Source organism: Artibeus jamaicensis, unplaced genomic scaffold (genome assembly GCF_021234435.1).
Source record: "Artibeus jamaicensis isolate MK-2021 breed Jamaican fruit bat unplaced genomic scaffold, CSHL_Jam_final contig_475, whole genome shotgun sequence".
Taxonomy (NCBI): Eukaryota; Metazoa; Chordata; class Mammalia; order Chiroptera; family Phyllostomidae; genus Artibeus; species Artibeus jamaicensis.
Genome location: NW_026521852.1, coordinates 3,986,148 through 4,007,212, shown reverse-complemented (window position 1 = coordinate 4,007,212; position 21,065 = coordinate 3,986,148). Strand labels below are relative to the sequence as shown.

At 45.0% G+C, this 21,065-nt stretch overlaps 1 protein-coding gene across 11 annotated transcripts in view; it reads right to left on the bottom strand.

Moving 5' to 3' along the window:
* The window catches only part of PLEKHA6 (pleckstrin homology domain containing A6), a 137,999-nt gene extending 133,164 nt beyond the window's left edge, over positions 1-4,835 (bottom strand). For 7 of the 11 annotated variants that reach the window (XM_053667937.1, XM_053667940.1, XM_053667938.1 and 4 more), the window contains exon 1: positions 4,298-4,835. In XM_053667937.1, the coding sequence (XP_053523912.1) occupies positions 4,298-4,380 (83 nt within the window). In that variant the 5' untranslated portion in view covers positions 4,381-4,835. The remainder of the gene's footprint in view (positions 1-4,297) is intronic. The other 4 variants (XM_037153186.2, XM_037153189.2, XM_053667939.1 and 1 more) reach the window with 3 other exon arrangements.
* Positions 4,836-21,065: the final 16,230 nt, after the last annotated feature.

Sequence of the window (21,065 nt, the reverse complement as noted above, 5' to 3'; positions counted from 1 at the left end):
CCCTGTATCATCCAGGTTTTGTGGGGTGGGGAGTAGTCCTTGGGGCCCAGGACAGGACTACACTCCATGCTTTTAAGGTATAATTAATACTTTAATGGATATAACATACTCCACTAAGAAGGACTCACAAAAATTTTAGCAAAACAAGATATCTAATAAACTGCACATATTTAAAATGTGCAATTTAAAGTTTTAACATAGTATTTACCCACGAAACTACCACACAAATCAAGAGGTGAATCCCCCTAAACTTTCTTTGTGCCCTTTGTAATTCCTCTCTACTCCCCCCCCACCGCAGCCTTTGCTACCCTCCCCCTCCCCCAACAACTGATCTGTTTCCTGTTACTACAGATTAGTTGGCAGTTTCCAGAGTTTCTAGAGTGCTGTGTACATGACTCACACAGACTAGACCTCTTCCCCTCCTCCCATGTGGTAGCACATGTTAGTAGTTCATCCCATCTCGTTACTGAGCCGAAGTCTATTGTGGGAGACACCACGGCATGTTCGTCCACTTGCTTGTTGATAAACATTGTGGTTGCTTTCGGTTTGGGGCCATTCCAAATGAAGCTGCTATGAAGACTTGTGTCTGAGTCTTTATGTGGACACAGGCTTTCTTTTCTCTTGACTGAACTAATTTTTCTCTAGTTGGACACCCTCTGCAGGAGGAGACTTCCCAGCTGAACCTCCCCCCTAGTGGGGAGAGCAGAGAAGAAACAAGGTCCCTGCTCTGGTGTCCTTGTGCGCCCTGGGAGATGACCTCTGGGCTGGGCTTTGGTCTGGGAGGCCATGGGAGAGGCACCTGAGGTGGGGGAAACCCAGCCAGCGCAGAACTGTAACTGTAAGTGTGAGGGGGACACTGGTCCACACACCTCCTCTCCTGATGCCCTAAGACGTTCTGGCCCCTGATTCCTGTCCTGCTCTCACACCCACAGCTCCCTCAGAGGATGGGCCTATCTCCAGTTTGCCTGGATATCACGAACCATCACAAGGTCACCTGTGTGGGCACAGCACCACCACCCCATCTGCTTCCCCTTCTCTCTCCCCATGTCAGCCCCTGGTCCAGAACACTGTAGTCGCAGGCTGTCTACACTCCAGCTTCAGGCTGATGGGGAAACTGTGGAACTGGGAAGACTGATGTCACTGCAAAGCCACAGTCCCCAAGCTTGGCTGGGCCCTGAGCACCACCTAGAATCTTCTTCAGGGGCCTCAGTCAGTTGCCATTTGCAGATTGCTCTAAGTTTTCCCACCAACCTCATGTCTCACACCTGCTTCTCCTCCCCAACCCTGCCCCTTCTCAATGAATATTTTATCTCTTAATTCAAGAACAAAAGAACGCCCTGACCGGTGTCGCTCAGTGGACTCGGCATTGCTCTGCGGACTGAAGGTCGCTGTTTCGATTCCCAGTCAGGGCACATGCCTGGGTTGCGGGACAGGTCCCTGGTTAGGGGCTGTGCAACAGGCAGCCGTGCTCCCGCTGGATGCTGCCTCCCCTCCTAGCTCCTCCTGTCTCGCGCTTCTGTTCCTATTGACCAAACATCCTTCTAGGAAACCAGTTCCTTCTAGTTGCCCCCACTTCTTGGCCTCCCACTCAGCAATCCTTGTAACCTGGTTTCTGTTTCTAGCCCCCTCCTAAAACTACTTTCCTGGACATCATTAAAGAACCTTGCCCGCGCCCCCACCCTAGTTCCTAAATCCAGTAGACACTTTTGACTTTTCCACTGTTGACCCTTGACCCTTCCTTCCTAACGTCCTTCCTCTTCACAGTGTGGGACAGCTCCCTTCCCTGGCCCTGGTGCTGTCCCCCTCTGTGACCCCAGCCTTCTTCTCCACCCTCTCTTCCTCTACCCTTTCCTTACAAGCTCGTGCTGCCTGGGTACCCTCCTGTCTTCTCTCTCCCATACTTCTGGGCGGTCCCACTGCTACACGATGACTCTCAGGATGCTCCAGCGCAGGCCTTTCTCTTCAAACTCTATCCTACTAGACATCATCTCCTGAATATCCTGCGGGGACCACAAATTTTATCATCCTCCCTCTCGGAGCTTGTCTCTCCCTAAAATCTGTTCCTCCTCACATACTCCTGATCGCCGTCAGACTGGAGTGAGCAATTCCGAGATTACCCTCCATTCGTCCCCTCGCCTCTTCCCCAGCATCCAAGCAGTACGTGAATGCTCTCAATTCCACTCCGAAAGGTTTCTCCCATCTCTCCCTTGCCTTCTCTTCTGTTCTCACCACTGAAATTCAGGTCCCCACACCTGTCTCCCGGACTTTTGCAGTTGCTTCCTAACTGCTCTCCATTCCTCAAGTTCTTCCCCTGCCTCCCTCTGCAACCCTCACATCATCTCCCCTCTAGAAGCTGCCAAGGGGAACCTTCTAAAAGGCGGCTCTGCGTTGGTTCTCTGTTTGAAATCTCCTTTGGTTTCCCTCCACCTACAGAATCAGGTTCAGACCCTCAGCCTGCCACACCAGGCCTCTCCGAAGCTGCCCCCTTCCTACTTCTGTCTCATCTTCTGCAGCCTCCACTCCATCTGTAGAGACCCCCTCGGCATGACCTGCATAACCGGCGCCCTGGCACCCCTCAGTGCCATCCTTTCCACAAGCCTCTGCTTCAAGGCCCCCTTTACTCTGGTCTCTATCCTACGAAAGCAGCTCAAATATTTCCTCCTGGGAGGCCCTCCCTCAATTTCCCAGAAAACATTAGTTCTCCTTATATTCCTGGAGCATCACGCAAATACCTCTAGAATGTATCCTATTATTCCCCAAGTATTTATTTACATGTTCTTTCTACTCCCTTTAAGGAAAAACCTGTGTCTTTTTTCTTCTTTTTTTTAAATTTCTAATGACTAGCCCTACAGCAGGCAAACAGTGGAGACTCAATAGATGTTTGTGGAATGAATGAGGGAAAGAAGCTGGAAGGCAAAAAAGAGATGGGAAAGAAAGATTAAAAGAGTCAAATTAATATTTCATTAGAATAACTGACGAACTTGTGGAAATTCAGATTCTAAGGCTCCACCCCAGGCCTTCTGAACCAGAACCCCTGCAGGTAGGGTCAGGATCGGCCCTTTTCATAAATTCCTTGGGTGATTCTTATGGGCAATAAAATCTCAAACCATTGACAGAAGGAACTCCAATTTCAATGTTCTGTTATTTAAGAATCTAACTCAGGGTCAAGAACTTTAGCGGTGTTAATTTCTAAGATGATCTAATTACAGCCTCAATTATGATAATAGTGATAGTTACAGAAGAACGGCCTACAGCAAATGTGAAAATGGAGAAACGCCAAAGAGAAACCACTGGCTACTGCAAAGGGAGTTAGCACAGGGGAAGGCGATGCACTGGAGTCCGCACCTACTGGGCTCGTCTGAGCTCCGATGAACAAGTAGCCTCATCTCAGATGAGGACTCTCAGGCTCTGAGGCCCGAGCTCTCCCATCTGAAAAGGAGGCGGCTGTGGCCGAGACCCCTTCAGCTCCAGGGTTCTGCGAGTGGCTCTCCTGAGGAAGGGACACTCATCGCATGTGGGTAACAGTTCCAAGTGCTGTGCTTGTAGACTTGCTATATATTGGGAGATTTCGCTCCTGGCAAAAGATAACTACAGTAGGAGCAGGCCAAAATAGTGCCAGCAGGGCCACTCTGTTATAATGAGACTATGCCAAGGCCATTTTGGCTTATGAAATTAATATAACAGTGCTAATATATTACTACTGAGAGCAGCAAAGGCTCCATCTCTCTAAAGAATGCTGAATGTGCTGTGGGTATTTTCTCCTTCCCCTTGACCACAGCCCCATAAGGAAGCAGGAAAGGAGAGTCTGTGGGCTTGGGAACAGCGGGAACTGGGTGGTAGAGGCAGGGTCTCCTGGAATTTTGTCACTTAGTCCAGGTCTTCCCTTAGGAAGCGGGGGAGTGGGCAAGAAAGAAAGAACTCACTCCTGGCCTTGTGGGTGGACTGCACAGAGCTGCAAGGAGAGAACTGAGGGCTGGGCCCCGGGTCCAGTCGTCCTCCTCAGGGCCCCCCTTCCCATCTGTGACTGGCAGGGGGGCGGAAGGCCACCACCTACCCTGCCTGGCCCTGCCTTTCCAGACTTCAGGAAGCTGAACCTGTACTGGACTTTGATCCACTGAGGAAAAGGCGGGAGACCCATTCCAACAGGCATGGAGATAAACTTATTAGTCATGCCTGTGGTTCCAGCCGCCACTTCCCACTCCCACCGCACGCAGCCAGCCCCCAGCCCTGCCACCTTTCAAGTTGGACAACTTTAAAGAAATGCAAAATAAAAAAAGAAACACGACAGACAACATACTTGATGAAGAAGACTCTCCCACCGTGGTCAACTCCATAGGTCCACCGGCCCGGCAAGTCCAGCCAGTCAACATCATCGGCCATCTCGGTGTCCCGCTGCCCCTCCGGCTCTCCAGCCACCCGGGTGCTGAGCTGGCAGGGGCTTCCCACCCGCAGCCCCCACTTTCTGCTCCTCCGAGAAGCAGTGATGGGGCAGGGAGCTGGGTCTGTTGTAGGTGCAGCCCCAGCTGGCGGCGCCCCTCCGGGTCCCTGGTAGTGGCTCCGGCCTCTCCCTGAAGGCAGCTGGCCGACAGCCGGGCAGCAGGGAGCCGGCAAGACTTAACCCTAGCGGGGCCGTGCGTGCTCAGCGCCGCCCAGGCGGAGCCCCGGTGCTATCTGCCTCCTGCCCGAGCCGGACTCCTCTTCGGACGCCTGTGAACTTGGCGACTGGAGATCCGCGCGGTTCGAGTTCGGTCGCTGCCGGCCTGGACCGCTCAGGGTAGCGCGCCGGGTCTCGGTCCCTCCAGCTCCCAGCGGCCAGCAGCCTGGCGGCGGAGCGGGGAGCAGGTTGCTGTGTGAGCGAGGAGTATTTCCTCACCGCTCCCAACCCACACTCGAACCTGCGGGGGGTGGGGAGGCGGAGCCAGGGCGCCGCCTGTAAAGGTAATTCACAGCCAGAATGACCGCAGCCCTCAGGTCCCCAAGTCCAGATGCGGGGCGCGGGGAAACCAGTTTGGCTGAAGCTTTGAACCACGAACTTGACGGACATGCCCAACCACTAAACGGAAAAGGGGACGTAGTCAAATCTGGTTATACTCGGCGGGAGTTTAGTAGAGGAACAAAGGTCAAATTCAGGGAAGGGTGGTGGCATGGGTGTGAGTAGCGGGAGGCCCTAGGAGACTCCGCTTGCTAAGATGCCAGCCTCGTTAGTCAAGCCAGTCCTTACCTTTCTTTCCGAGCACTTCCTCCAAGAAGCCCGCCATGACTAAGTAGAATCAGAGGACACCTTAGAAACACACTTAGAAACCAACAAAGGCTTTTATGTGCCTTTCCCCAAACTTTCAACAAAAGAGGAAAAGGAAAAGAAATAAGCAAACAAAACCAGAGGAAGGTGTGTGTTCTGTGCACAAGACACAGGGTGCGAGCTGCAGTGCTGGTGTATCAGAGATGGTGCTGCTGGAGCCCGCAGCTGTCCAGTCCCCGGCTCTGTGTCAAAGCTGGGCTCCAGTCGGCTTTCCCAGCTTGCACAGGATCTTCCCCTGGGGCTGTAGTTAGGTGCACACTCTCCCAATCTTTGTGTCAGACCCGATGGGATAGACAAGGGGAGACACACCTGCATTTAGAGGAAGCAATGTGTCCCATGCAGGTGGCAAGTCTCTGCTGAGTGAGCATCGTTACTGGGAGCACCATAAGAGACTGGATCCCTGTTCTACCCAGGTAATTCCTATTTACCCCTTCAGGTGAATGCCCATGTGTAACCTTCTCCAGAAGGCCATTCTTGACTCCACCAAAGACAGATTAATATGTCCACCCTCTATGTGTCATGCAGCCTTATTAATAACCCCACAGTGGAACTTACCACTCTGTAAAGCAAACCTTGATTTATTCATCTGTCTCCTTCGCTGAGCTGTGTGCTCCTCCGGGCAGGCCCTCCATCTCATTCACTAGTCAACACCTACCTGGAGCACCCAGTTCATGTCTGACGAATGACTGATACTGGCATAGCTGGGTTCAACTCAGTTCTAACCAGTCCGGCACTTCGGTACCTTATTTAGGGTCCTGGTAAATTTCACCATCAACGACATCAGGGTGTGTAGGGAGAGAGGGAGCTCTCTGGAAAAAGAAGCAGCCAATGAGCCTTACAGGTACCCCAAATGCTGAACGTTGAGGGTATAATATGTGTGCATCTGATAGTGGAGCTAGAAGCTGCCTCAGAGAACATCTTGTCCCACCCTCTTATTTAAATATGGGGAATTAAGGAGCAAATAGGAAAAGGTGCTGGTTAAGGTCACTGAGCAAAGGAATGGCAGAGAAGGGTCGGCCTATCAGCGTTCCAGACCAGAGTTCTTTCTATTACATTGTTCTGCCTACAACACTGGAAATTTACTCTGCCAATGGGTAAACAGGCTGATTCCTGCATGGCAGGTGTAAGCTGAGTATGTTCTCCAGATGCAGAAGAGGAACAGAAATCATAACACCCAACTCTTGTTGCCCTTCCCAGGTCCTACAGGTTTCTAGTAGAGAAAGCAGAGCCACACCTGAGAATCACAGATGAGTATCTATTCCCTTTAGTTTCTGAACTGGCAACAGTCAGAGGGCTAAGAGATGACTCCTCACCAGTCTCTTGTCCCTAGTCCCCAGCCTTGTGAAACACCTGTAGGACTAACCCTACTGATAAAACACAGAGCCACCTGCCCAGCCCCTGTGATATTGGAGGATCTGAATCCAGAATTGCTGCCAAGATCCCTCCAAGGAAAATACCAGCAACCAGTGTGCTCCCAGTCCAACCTGAGCAACCAGTAAGGGCAGCTGCTTGGGCTGAATGTGGGTGGAAATAGGGGACAGACTGACACATACTCGAAAACATGTATTTGGCCTCTGTCTTCTTTAAGGAGCAGGAGCTCCTGTTGATTTCTTCACACGATTTGTGTCTTGTTTATCTCTGATGTAGGCTCAGGTTCCTGAAAACATTGACCTAGTCAAGAAAAAGCCAGTGGTTGAGATTTTGAATGTTTTTACTCATTGGATTAGGAAAAGAAATCAGGTTTGAAGATAGCTTTCTATGGTGTATTCTTGCCAGTGGTTTTTTCCATTCAAGTTCTTGTTTATAAATTATCACCAATATTAATACAGTTGGCCCTTGAACAACACAGGGGTTAGGGGCACCAACCCCCTGTGCAGTTGAAAATCCACATATAATTTTTTCAATTACAGTTTACATTCAATATTATTTTGTATTAGTTTCAGGTATACAGCATTGTAGTTGGACAATCATATACTTTACTGCATATAACTTTTGACTCCCCCAAACTTAACTATTAATAGCCTACTGTTGACCTACTGTAGGCTTGCTGATAACATAAACAGTCAATTAACATTTATTTTGTATGCTATAGACATTGTTTTTTTTCCCTGCAGCAAATTTTATTTTACCTCTTTAAAAAGCAACAAATCATGTGGATAAAATACATCAGTAGCATTTAGAAATGATTCTCACTCTCTCATACATTTTGAGACCTTGGTCTAGTCACTTAAATGTTACTATGCTTCCAGTTTTGTTCCTGTGGTAGGTTGAACCATGGCCTCCCAGAAACTGTCCACGTCAAACTCTGAAACCTAAGTATGTGATCTTACTTGGAAAAATGTCCGAAGATGTAATGAAGATAAGGATCTTAATCAGATTATTCAGGATTATTTGGATGGGCCCTAAATTCAGTGACAACTATCCCCATAAGAGAAAGGCAGAGAAGTTGAAAGGACAGAAGGGGAGGAGGTAATGTGACCATAGAGACAGAGATGAGATCGATGTGTCCACAAGTCAAGGAGTGTTGACAGCCACCAGAAGCTGGAAGAGGCAAAGAAGGAATTCTACCCTGGAGCCTCCAGAGGGAATATGGCCCTGTCAGCGCCTTGAATTCAGACTTCTGACCTCTAGAATTGTGAGAGAGTAAATGTGTATTGTTTTAGGCCACCCAGTTTGTTTTCGGTTGTTATAGCAACCATGGGAAATTAACAGAGTGCTTATAAGAAAATCAAAACTTAATGAGGACTGAAATTAGTATCTGTTATTTTCATTTGTCCGATATCCAGTCTCCCTTCTCCTGTTACAGCCCCCTGGGTGTCCTTTGGACATCTATCCTTCTGCCACTGTCAGCCTGTGTGGATTGGCTAGGCTGGCTTTACTCCCACCCGAGCTCCACTGGAGAACAGGACACAGATGAGGCTCATCTGACTCTAGACATAGTGATGGGTTCAGGAAAGGCCACATGACTCACACCAAATCAGTAAGATTCAGTTTTAAGAAGATCCCAGAATTCTTGGGAAGCCTTTTCTTCTCTTGAATGTGAAGTTGGCATGTGTCATTGTGGTGCTGCTGGAGTCTTTGTGTGAGGAGAGCCTCTGAAAGTGAAGCCAGTACAGGAAAAAGTGGGGCCAGAAGATGACATGAGCCTGGGTCTGCCTTTTAACTCATGAGCCCTGGGACCCAGCTTGCCAGAAAAGGCTGTATCCCTGGAATTTCAACTTGTAGGTGCGAAGAAATACCCTTATTTGCTTCAAACAGTTTGACTTGGGTTTCCACCCCTAACAACAGAAAAGTCCTGACCTATATAAAAGTCACTGACTATCTTGTGTACCTGACTGTTTCTTTGGCATAACCAATGCTTCTTTGGGAAAGCCCGTGAGATAACCCCCTGCATTTCTAATGACTTGAGAACAGGAACTTGTCTCTTCCAAGGAGCCCACAATTTTAGATCAATAAAGGGTCTTAGTGGTCATCTAGTTCAAAGCCTATATTCTCTCCCTAGAGAGTTCTGGGGAACTCGGGCAAAGTACCCAGAGTTATGGCAATTCCATGGTAGAAAGCTGTATTTCAAGCCATTTGCTTCATTATTTAAATATATTTGGTGAAGGCCTGGCTGGTGTGGCTCAGTGGATTGAGCACTGGCCCGCGAACTGAGGGGTTCAATTCCTGGTCAAGGCACATGCCTGGGTTGTGGGCCAGGTTCTCACTTGGAGGTGTGGAAGAGGCAGCTGATCAATGTTTCGCTCCCTCTCTTTCTTATTTCCTTCCCCTCTCTCTAAAAATAAATAAATAAAGTCTTTTAAAAAACTAAAATTTAAATATGTATGTATACATATATGTGTGTGTATATTTGATGAAGACACTCACATAGTTACTAGAAGATTAAAACAACAGATTCCTCTAGTCCTTAAAAGAACAACCACAACAGTAACTTTTTGCATGCTAGTGTTTAATAGTTATGCTCACCTGCAGGCCAGGTCACCAGTCACTAGTGATTTTCTTACAGGAACTAGGAAGCAAAGGAAGAAAAGGCAAGGGACACATCTTCTGGGAATAGATACATATAAATATGCAAGAGCCCAGACAAACTATTTGCTTTATTAAAGTTATGTTTCTAGAAGGGCTAGAGAGAAAAGGTTTTTGTTACAAAAAGTACTGTACTGGCTCTGATAACCAGAGGATTGTAGAATATGGGGGGTTCCCTACATCCAGTTGGATTGAATTGCATTTGCTCCTTGAATTCCATGAGTACCTTCTGTGAGCCAGGTACTCTTCTAGTTATAGGGGATCCAGGAATGAACAGAACAGAAAGTACCTGCTGTAATTGAGTTTACATTTAGTAATATGGGGTCTTAGAGGATGATGAGTTTATAGAGTACAACTGGAAGAAGAGAAGGGATAGGATGCTGCCATGTTGTATTCCATATATTTATATATGGTGGGCAGAAAAGGCCTTACTGAGAAAAATGACATTTGAATAAAGGCTCTAAGGAAGTAAGAGAGCAAACCATATGGACATTGGGGAAACACATTTCAGGCAGAGGAAGTAACAAGCACAAAGGCCCTGAGGTAGGAATATTCTTGAGGTGTTTGAGGAACAACAAGGAGACCATTGTGGCTGAAGCAGAGTGAATAAAGGAGAGAATAGTAGGGGATGAGGACAGAGGCAGAGAGGGGGCAGATCAGTCCAGTCATTGTAAGAAGATTCACTGTCATTCTGAATGAGTTGGGAAACTACTGGAGGACTGAGGGTAAGAGTGACATGATCTTCATGACAGCTTTTTAAGAAGTTCATTCTGGCTGCTGTTCAGAATAGGGCAGAAGCAGATTCCCGTTAGAAGGTTATTGCAATAATTCAAGCAAGATATGATGATGGCTTCATTCATGGTGTTGGCGGTTAGAAGCAGTGAGGAGGAATGGTCAAATTACGGGTATCTTTGGAAAGTGTGATTGACAGGATTTACTGACAGATTGCAATTGGTTTGTGAGAGGAAGAGAGGAGTTAGGTTGATTCGGAGGTATCTGGCCTAAGGATGGAGTTGTCATTGACTGAGATGGGTGCAGGCTATAGGGAGAGAAGGCATGTCAGGGGAGAATGGGAAAACACAAGTTCAATTCTGAGCATGTTAAGTTGGGGATGTTAAGCTTGTGAGATGTTCAATTCTGAGCATGTTAAGCTTGTGAGACACCCAATCAGGATACAAGGAGATAACAGCATATATAAGACTAGAACCTATTTCAGGAGTACAGGTATATAAACTTGGTGCTTTTCACTGATTAGACAGTATTAAAGCCATGAGGCTGGTTGAGATCATAAAGGAAATGAGTGTAGGTAGGGAGGAGGCGGAGATCAAGGGCTGAGAACTGGGACACTCCAACTTTTAGAGGTCAAGTTAATGAGAAGGAACCTGCGCAGGAGGCTGAATAATAAGCAGCTAGTGAAGCAGGAGAACAAGAGAAAGTAGTGTCCTGGAAGTAAGCCTTGAGAGTATTCACATCGCGCACAAGAAGCAGGAAAGTGCCAATGGTGCTTGTGCTCTAGAAGGACTGAGGTTAGGGTGGGTTCTGTCTGAGCAGGAGGCAACTTGTACTCCCATGTGAAAGGGTGGAGAGACAGCTCAGGTTATTTTTGAGCTGGTCTGAGACTAAGCCTAGGAAGATGATCATTTTGGCTAATGAGCCCTTGCTCACTGGAGAGAAGTGTGCCTGAAATGTGCTTCCTTCAGCTTCACTTCTCAAAGTCTCTGCTCTGGTTTCTCCTGGGAATGATGCCAGCCCAAGATGGCTGGATGATTTTTCCTGCCAACACTGTGTTGTGGAGCAGGGAACCAGCACTGGCAACTTTCCAGAGGGGGAGGGGAGGAATGAAATTGTCAGTCATCAGCTCAGGGCAAGATGTGGACTGGGTGGGGCCCAGAGGAATAGCCCGGTAGTCAAGCTGGTGATATTTCTCTTCTGGGTCTCTTCTTGAATCTACAGCTTGAACACTCTTTCTTTCTGTGCTGACTTTCATGTCTGACCTGGGATTTTTCTAGAAAATGGAAGCTCATGCTCACTTTGGCATTTCCTGGAACTAACACAGCAAGCGCTTCGGTTCAGCTTAGTTCAATACCCTTACATGGCACCATTAGGCCACTGTATGTAAAAACTCTTTCAGCCTTCAGTTTCTTCCCTCTCATCTTTGTTACCCACCGGCCTACTGATCAGTCTCCTATATTCATCCAAGACCTGGGCTCCTGGTTTAGCCCTTTTCTCTCCATCCCTTAGCTCCCTCATTTTGGGTGATTTTGGTGCTAATGTTAATGAACTTAACCATTATCCTAACCACACAATACCTTATTATCTTCAACTCCTGAGATATTAACCTCCACTTCAATAAGCTACTTACACCCTCCCTGGCCAGTGGCTTGGTTGATTGGAGCATCATCCCAAACACAAAAATGTTGTGGGTTTGATCCCTAGTCAGGGCACATACCTAGGTTATGAGTTCAATACTCTATACGGTGAACATGGGAGGCAACTGATCGATGCTTCTCTCTCCCTCTCTCACTTTCTCTCTCTCACTCTCTCTAATCAATAAAAATATCCTAGGGTGAGCATTAAAAAAAAGTTACTCACAACCAAGGCCATGCCGTAGACTTTCTCACCACTTAGATTTACTCCAACTTGAAAAACATAAACTCTAATATCCCTCTTTCTGACCAGTGTTGTCTTTCTGACACCCTCATTCCTCTCTTCCCTTTACACCTGTTCCTTGCCTTCCTATAGTACATTTGACCTTTCAAATTTTTTCTTACTGTAGCAACTAAAGCCTGTTTCATTCCTGTACTATTCATCCCAAACTCCTAGCCTCTTATTTCATGCCCTCTCCAGACAATATTCTTGTTCATTTGTCTTCACCTTTATCCACACTGTAAAACTCTATCCAGGATTAATCTCTCCACCTTTTCTGCTCATATGCCCAGAAAAACATCACACAAAGCCATTGGAGGAATTAATTACATCAATGCTCCATTATTCACACTCTTCTGCCTTCCACGTGCCTCTTACTGGGTCTATGTTCACTCTTGGCAGCAGACCCCAACAGGATTCCAAAAGACAATAAAGGTAATCAGAAAGGCACACCTTCAACCTAGAACACCTTCACTTCAATATCTTTGTGGCCACTGTTGCAACCATCTATATTTCTACCCATTTGTCTCTCTGTTCCTATCCAAAGCTAAACTTTCTACATGTTTCCACTCTTACAAGTACCCATTCCTTACCAGCTCCTCAGAAAAATTTCTCCATCAACTATCTCCTTTTCCCTATATTTTTAAGCTTTCTCTCTCCTTTACTTCTTTCCTTCAAGCATATAACTAAGCTCAAGATTTCTACCATAAAGAGGGTAAATGGGGGATAAATGATGATGGAAGGAGACTTGATTTTGGATGGTGAACATACAACAAAACATACAGATAATATATTTTAGAATTGCACACTTAAAACCTATACTTTTATTAACCAATGTCACCCCAATAAATAAAATAATTTTTAAAAGACTTCTACCATAAAAGAATGTAGCAAAACTCAATCCCATGCTCACCCCCATCCCAACCAACTTATAACCCACTCTCTCCTTTCAAGTTTCTTTTTTTAATATATTTTATCAATTATGCTATTAAAGTTGTCCCATTTATCCCCCTTCATTCCCCTCCACCCTGCACACCCTCTTCAACCCCCATTCCCCCCTTTAGTTCATGTCTATGGGTCATAAGTTCTTTAGCTTCTACATTTCCCATACTATTCTTGCCCTCCCCCTGTCTATTTTCTACCTACCATCTATGCTACTTATTCTCTGTACCTTTTTCCCCTCTCTCCTCCTCCTATTCCCCTGTTGCTAAACCTCCATGTGATCTTCATTTCTGTGGTTCTCTTCCTGTTCTAGTTGTTTGTTTAGTTTGTTTTTGTCTTTGTTTTAGGTGTGGCTGTTAATAATTGTGAGTTTGCTGTCATTTTACTGTTCATGTTTTTTATCTTGTTTTTCTTAGATAAGTCCCTTTAACATTTCATATAATAAGGGCTTGGTGATGATGAACTCCTTGAACTTGACCTTACCTGAGAAGCACTTTATCTGCCCTTTCATTCTAAATGAAAGCTTTGCTGGATAGAGTCATCTTGGATGTAGGTTCTTGCCTTTCATGACTTGGAATACTTCTCTCCAGCCCTTTCTTGCCTGTAAGGTCTCTTTTGAGAAATCAGCTGACAGTCTTATGGGCACTCCTTTGTAGGTAACTGTCTCCTTATCTCTTGCTGCTTCTAGGATTCTCTCCTTCATTTTTATCTTGGCTAATGTAATTATGATGTGCCTTTGTGTGTGCTTCCTCGGGTCCACCTTCTTTGGGGCTCTCTGAGCTTCCTGGGTTTCCTGGAAGTCTATTTCCTTTGCCAGATTGGTGAAGTTTGCCTTCATTATTTGTTCAAATAAGTTTTCCACTTGTTGCTCTTCCTCTTCCCCTTCTGGTATCCTTATAATTTGGATGCTGGAACATTTGAAGATGTCTGGGAGGTTCCTAAGCCTCTCCTAATTTTTAAAAATTCTTGTTTCTTCGTTCTTTTCTATTTGGTTGTTTCTTTCTTTCTTCTGGTCCAGTGCATTGATTTGAGTCCCAGTTTCCTTTCCATCACTATTTGTTCCCTGTGCATTTTCTTTTATTTCACTTAGCATAGCCTTCATTTTTTCATCTAATTTGCTACCAAATTCAACCAGTTCATTGAGCATCCTGATCACCAGTGCTTTGAACTGTGCATCTGATAGGTTGGTTATCTCTTAGTCGCTTAGAAGTATTGGCTCTGGAGCTTTGAGCTGTTCTTCTGCTTGAGCCATAATGTAAGGGGTGAAAGCTTAGGTGTTCACCGGAATGGGTCAACCCAGTCTCTGGGTTGTGACTTGGGGCAGGGTCAGAGAGAGAGCTCTGGCATTTTTTCTGCTCTCTCTTCTATTCCAGTCCCGTCTGCTGCTTCCCACAAGCAAATGGGCCCCTTTGAGTCCTTCTGGTGCTGGTTTTTGTGTAGTTCAGCTTGTGTTTGTTATAGGACCCTGTGGGTCTCCCCAACGAACTCTCCTGTGGGGCTAAAAGCCTCTCCCTGTGCCTCAGCCCCCGAAAGTTTTCCTAATCAGTGCTTTTAGGCTTTATTTTCCATTGCTGGAGCCCTGGGTTGGGCAGTCTGTCTCACCAACCATTTTTAAACCTTCCTGGTTTCTCTGCACACAATTGTGTATGTCTGTGGTCAACCAGCCAGCTGCCTTGTGAGCCTTACTGGGTTTTCACCTGTGCCTGCTCAGGTCACCAATCACTGCCTCCTCCTGCCAGGACCTCCTTCTGCCACCACTGACTCTGCCCATCTTACCGGTCTGGATGAATGGTTCGGTTTTTTTTGGACTTTAGTACAGTTTACTTTTCTGTCTGTTTGGTTGCATTTTTGTTTCTAAATCTTTGTTGTCTTTAAATTTGGTTGTGCAGGGAGGCACAGTGTTTCCACCTATGCCTCCATCTTGGCCAAAAGTCAAGAAATCTCATATTAGGTGAACATTCTGATGCGGTTAATAGCTCTAGCCCTTCCTGCATTGGGTGCCCTCATTTATTTCACCACTCTATGCCCCCACCATCCTGAAACCCCTACAGCTGACTATCCTATTGACTGTCCCCTATCAGTGTCTGTGGCCCTCTTGGCCTAAAGAACCCTTATCTGTCTGCTTCTTCTTTTTCACTTCTCCTTCCAAGTGCATCCCAGGAAGGAGCCTCATGCTCCTTCCTGGCATCCTGTGCATATTACTGTCTTAGCACTCATTATTGTACGGAATTCACTCTCCTGTCTCCCTGTAGATTGAAACTCCTTAGGACCAGGGATTGCCTTTTAAATCTACTTTTTTGTCTTCATTGTACTCAGCAACATTTGACACAGTTGGATACTACTCCTTCACGAAGATTTTTTTTTCCTCTAAGCCTTCAGGACACCACATTCCCCCATTTTATTTTGTTTTTCCCCTCTTCTCTGACTATCCCTTCTTAATCTCTAGGGTAACCCCTTTCTCCTCTGCTTAACCTCAAAATATTGGCATACCCAGGCTCCACCTTCAGCCTGCTCTGTATTCTACCTGTATAATCTCCCTAGGCCATCTCCCCCTCATTTCAAATACCATCTACGTGCTGCTGGCTCCCAAATTTCTATCTGAATCTGACCTCTCCCTTGGGCTTCAGATGTGTAATCTAATTGCCTACTCCTTTTCCACATGGGTGTTTAATAGTATCTCAAACTTAATGTGGCCAAAATAGAATATTTTATTTACACTTTTCTGAGTACTCCCTATCTCAGTACATAGCATGGTCAACAATCACCCCACTGCTTGCCCCGAATCCTAGCAGCGGTGCAGCCAACTATCTTTGTTTACTTGGGGCTTGTCCTGGTTCACCTGGGGCTTGTTCTGGTTTTGGCTCTGAAAGCCCATGTCCCAGGAAACTCCTCAGTCTTGGGCAAACTGGAATAGGAGCCACCCTAGATTTCCTTCTATTCCTCACACTCCACATCCAATCAGTTGGCTCTCCTTCCAGACATACTCTCTTTCCATCTCCAATGCCACCTTGTCTAAGCCTCCATCATGTCCCACCTAGACCATTCCAAGAGCCTCTTCACATGGTTCCCTGTGTCCTTGGTTGGCCCATTACATTTTTCACATAATAGCCAGAGGATCTTTTCAAAGAGAAATATGATTGTAGCACCCCCACATTCCTACCAGTCCAAACCCTCTAAGTACACTTTGAATAAATCCAAATTTCATTCCTGTAGGCTCTGCACAATCTGGCCCTTGCTTACTCACCCACTGTCATCCAATAGTCTGCTCCCCCTCTTCCTGTCCCTGTTTCCCACATCATTTCATGATTCACTCCATCCAATCATTCAGGCACAAGGTCAAATGTCCCCTCCTCAGCAACGCCCTCCCTAATGGCTGTATCCAAAGTCATTCCCCAAGTTTCTCTCTATGTTTATTGACTCCCCTATCCAAGATATAACTCCTTGAGAGCCGAGACCTTGGCAGTCTTGCTCCTATCTGTGTTCCCAGCACTTGGCCTGGTGCACCATAAGTGCTTAGTAAATATTTGCTAAATAAGTGCATACTCAGCATGCAGTACAGGGCCTCCCACTGTACTCATAAAAGATACTGAGTAAACAAATTACTGAGAGTCATCCCAGCTCTATGCTAGGCACTGGGCTCACCTTAATAACATCCGTTTCTTTAGAAGTTTACGGTTTACTGAGAAAGAGATGCATAAATCAAACCTTTAAACTAAATAATCATAATAGTTACAAATATGCCAGGAAGTAAGAAATGTCATATTTTGTTGTTTTCTTAAATAAAATGTAATCTGCTCTAGGTCCCCATCCCACTGGTGTGGCAAGAGATTAAATCTCAATTAATTGAACTCTTCCCCCAACCTCTAGAGTCGTAAGGTGTTCCTGGGAGTCCAAAAGATCCAGGAAGGGTCCTTTACTCTTCAGTTTACCCTGGCCACCTCTCATATGGTCTTGTCTCAAGCCTTCATAGTTCCTTGAAGGGTCAGCTGCTTCCTGGCAAAGCTTGGACTTGAGGAAAAGGATAGATAGAAAGTTGAGGTAGGAATTTTGTTGTAGAGCAAAGTGCTGATTCAGGTGACTCATAAGACCTTTCCAAACCTCCATGCCATTTTCAATTCATGCCAAATCTGCTTCTATTCTGTGAATTGCACGTCCCCTCCCCCTTAGAACTATCCTACAAAACCTCCCTTAGGTGGCCCATGTTGCTGCTTCCTGCAGATGGAGAAGATGCTAAAATGGTAAGTTATCTGCACAAAGCAGAGTTTTTATATCTTCCTTCACCAACCTGCTCCTCTTTTAGAATTCCTTATCTCAATTAATGACATCACCTTCCTCCTTGTCATCAAGGATAGTGAAGCTGACTCATTTGTAATATTACCTTCTCCTTCATCGAATAAGCCCCTGAGTCCTGCTAACTCTTATACCTCCATGATTTCCCCTTTATAGTCTAATCCCCTCTGGTGAGCGCATTACTTCATACCTGCAATTGTACAGGAACATTCTACTTTACCTCTCTATTCTAGTTTCTCCTCAGTTCAATCTATTCACCAAATGACCCAAGAGCTATTCCAAAAGAACCCATCTGACCATGTTACTCCCTTGATGGCTTGCCACTTTATGTAGAATGAAACAGGGCAAATTTCTTTTGCATGACCTTCAAAGTACTCTATCATTTAGAGTCTATGCAACAAACCTTACCCTCCACTATACTTCTCCATCCCATAGAATGCATACCCAACTTGACCAGCTTGTTGACCCTTTCAGCAACATGCTTCCTACATTCTTCCATTTCAACCTTTTCTCTAAAGCTATTTTTCTACAGTAAATGTCTTTTGTCTCTTTACCTTTAACTCCTTTCCTCAACATACACCCAATTAAGAGTACTCATTTTTCAAAGTCCAATCCTATTGCCATCACATCCATTAATATTTACTGAAAGAAGGAGTGAAGCATTGTAGTTGGAGGTATGGACTCTAGAGCCAAGTGGGGTCTAACTCCCAGTTCCCTGCCAATCTCCCTGGTTGTGTAATCTTGAGTAGGTTGCGATGCCTTAGGTCCCTTCTCTATAAATTGGGAGGTACACACGTATATCACACAATACACACCATGTGAGTGTTTGATATAATTATGTGCCTAAGACTTTTCAAACATTATCTAATTTAGTCCTCCTGACTACTCTGAGATTATTATTCAAATTTTATATAGATTACTGCTAAGGTTTAAGTAATTTTGGAGCTGATGTGTTCTTTCATTAGGGCCATATTTCTTTGTCTCAGTGCATCTGTTCTATGGTAAGGGATAGACCTTAGGTAGTCACCAGGATGGGGCAACCCAGGTCACTGTTGTGGGACTGTATGTGGGGGAGGGATCCAAGAGGGAACAATGCCACTTGCTTGGCTCTCAGCAGGTTTTCAGTCACTTCCTCTGCTACCCACAAGCAAATTGGGCCCTTCTGGTGCTGATTCACAGGTGGGTGAGTTTGTGTACATTTTAGGACCCAGTGGGTCTCTCCAATGAACTCTCCTGAGAGGCTGGCAGATTTTCCCACCACAGCAACCCCCACAGATTTTTATAGCTAGAGGTTTTGAGGGTTTCTTTTCCCATGCTAGAACCCAGGGTTGGGAGGTCTGTCTCATTCCCCAATTGTTCCTCCCAGTTTATCCAGACACAAATGTGGGACCACCCAGTCTGCCAGCCATCACCTTGCCACGCATCCTCTCTGGCCCTGGCTACCCATCTCTGCCCCTCCTACCAGTCTGAATGAATGTTTCTTCTTTAACTTGGTTGTCAGACTTCTGTACAGTTTGGTTTTCTGGCAGTTCTAGTTATTTTTTGTTTTTAAATTTGTTGTCCTTCTCTTGGTTGTGCAAGGAAGCAAAGTGTATCTATTTATGCCTCCATCTTGGCCAGAAGTCAAGAAAACTATTTTAAATATAAATACAGATATAATAAAAGTAAAATGATGGTCAGACCTCCAGCTATGGTGGCATGAAGAGATGAACAAAAACAAATATAAAACTGGGTTAAAAAAATGCAGGAACAAAACCCCACATTTCAGGGCTCTGGAAGTGAACAAAAGGCAGGAAAAAAAGAACAGAAGAAGTGTTTATTCTTTTTTGTTATTGTTGATACTCACCTGAGAATATGTTTAATTGATTTTAGAGAGAGAGGAAGGGAGACAGAAAGAAACAGTGGTGTGAAAGAGAAACATGGATCAGATGCCTCCCATATGCAACCTGGCCTAGGATCAAACCCACAACCCAGGTATGTGTCCTGACCAGGAACCAAACCCACAACTTTTTGGCTCCAACTGACTGAGCGACACAGGCAGGGTTATAGAGAAAATTTTGATGAATGTAAAGGGAGAGATCAACAATAATACAGTCACAGTAGGGGATTTTAACACCCATCTGACATCAGTGGATAGATCTTCCAGACCGAAAATCAAGAAGAAAACAGAAGCATTAAATGATACATTAGACCAGATGGATATAATTGATATTTTGAAAGTATTTCACCCAAAAGTAGCAAAATATATTCTTTTCAAGTGCACATGGAACATTTTCCAGGACAGACCACATTTTAGGCCACAAAACAAGTCTCAATAAATTTAAGAAGATTGAGTCTCTTGGCCCTAGTGCCATCTTCTTAAAAACTTCTGCACCATAAGAGCCAAGTGTAGGAAGAAGCCAACATGCAGGCTGAAGTGCAAAAGGAGAAGATTACACAGAGATACAAGTAAACTGCTAGCTTGTGTAACCGGGGAAGCCACAGGAGCAGAAATAAGGGAAGGCAGAGGACAGGGACACTGGTACAAATGGATGGACTGCATGCCTGCTATCTACAACTTCTTGATGGATCTAGAACATACATTGCCATCTGATTGCCACAGCCACCTCCTTTTGAGAGACCCACCCTGCTCATACATCTCTTTAGGTCCTTTGTCCTGGACCTATGACATTCTAACTGGTTCGTTCTCCTTTGTAGCTGAATGTGTACAATAAATCTCTCAGCTAGACAGACAGATAAATACATAAGTAAATAAATAAATAAATTTAAGGAGATTGAAATTATATCTTCTTTGACCACAGTGGTCTAAAACTAAAATCAGTTACCAGAAAGAAAAAAAAAATCCTGAGAGACACACTAGCACACAGAGGCTAAATAACATGTTACTAAGTAATAAAATATGTTAACAGTGAGGTCAAGGAACAAATCAAAATATACCTTGAGAAAAGTGAAAGTAAAAATACAACAACCCAAAATCTATGGGATAGAAAGAAGTCCTAAGAGGGAAATTCATAACAATACAGGCCCACCTAAAGAAATAAGAAAAATCTTAAACAATCTAAACTAATACCCAAAGGAACTAATACCTAAAGAAAAAAGAACAATAGCCCTGGCTGGTATGGCTCAGTGGATTGAGCACCGGCCTGTGAACCAAAGGGTTGCGCTAGTTCAATTCCCAGTCAGGGCAATCCATCTTGCACACCAAAGTTTCTCTCCCTTTCCGTCTCCCTTCCTTTTCCTCTCTCTAAAAATAAATAAATAAATAAAATCTTACAAAAGAAGAAATTAGGAAATCAAATTAAATGCAAAGAATATAGAAGGAAACAGACTTTCAGATGCAAATCAGAATCCAGTGGACTAGAACACAAAACAGAGCAAAACAAAACAAAGACAATACAGAAAAATAAATGAAAGCTGGTTCTTTGAAAAGATCAATGAAATTGACAACGCTTTAGCCAGAATGATAAGGAAAAAAAGAGAGTGAGAAGACATAAATTATCAACATCGAGAATGAAAGAGAAGGTAGCACCAATCTTCTTGACAAGACAAGGATGTCTGCTCTCACCACTTCTATTCAACAATGTGCTCAATATCCTGCCCAGTACAAGAAGGCAAGAAAAAAAAGTCACATGGAAAGAAAGGAGAAAAACTGGTTTTTAATCTACACTGTGATGATCATTGTAAAAAATCCTAACGACCAGGATACAAGATCAATATGCGAAAATAATTGGAAATTTAATTGAAAAAGTACAATTTACAATAGCATTAAAAATAGGAAATATTTAGCCTTGACTGCTATGGCTCAGTGGTTGGGTGTTATCCCACAAAGTGGGAAGGTCACCAGCTCAATTTCCAGTCAGGG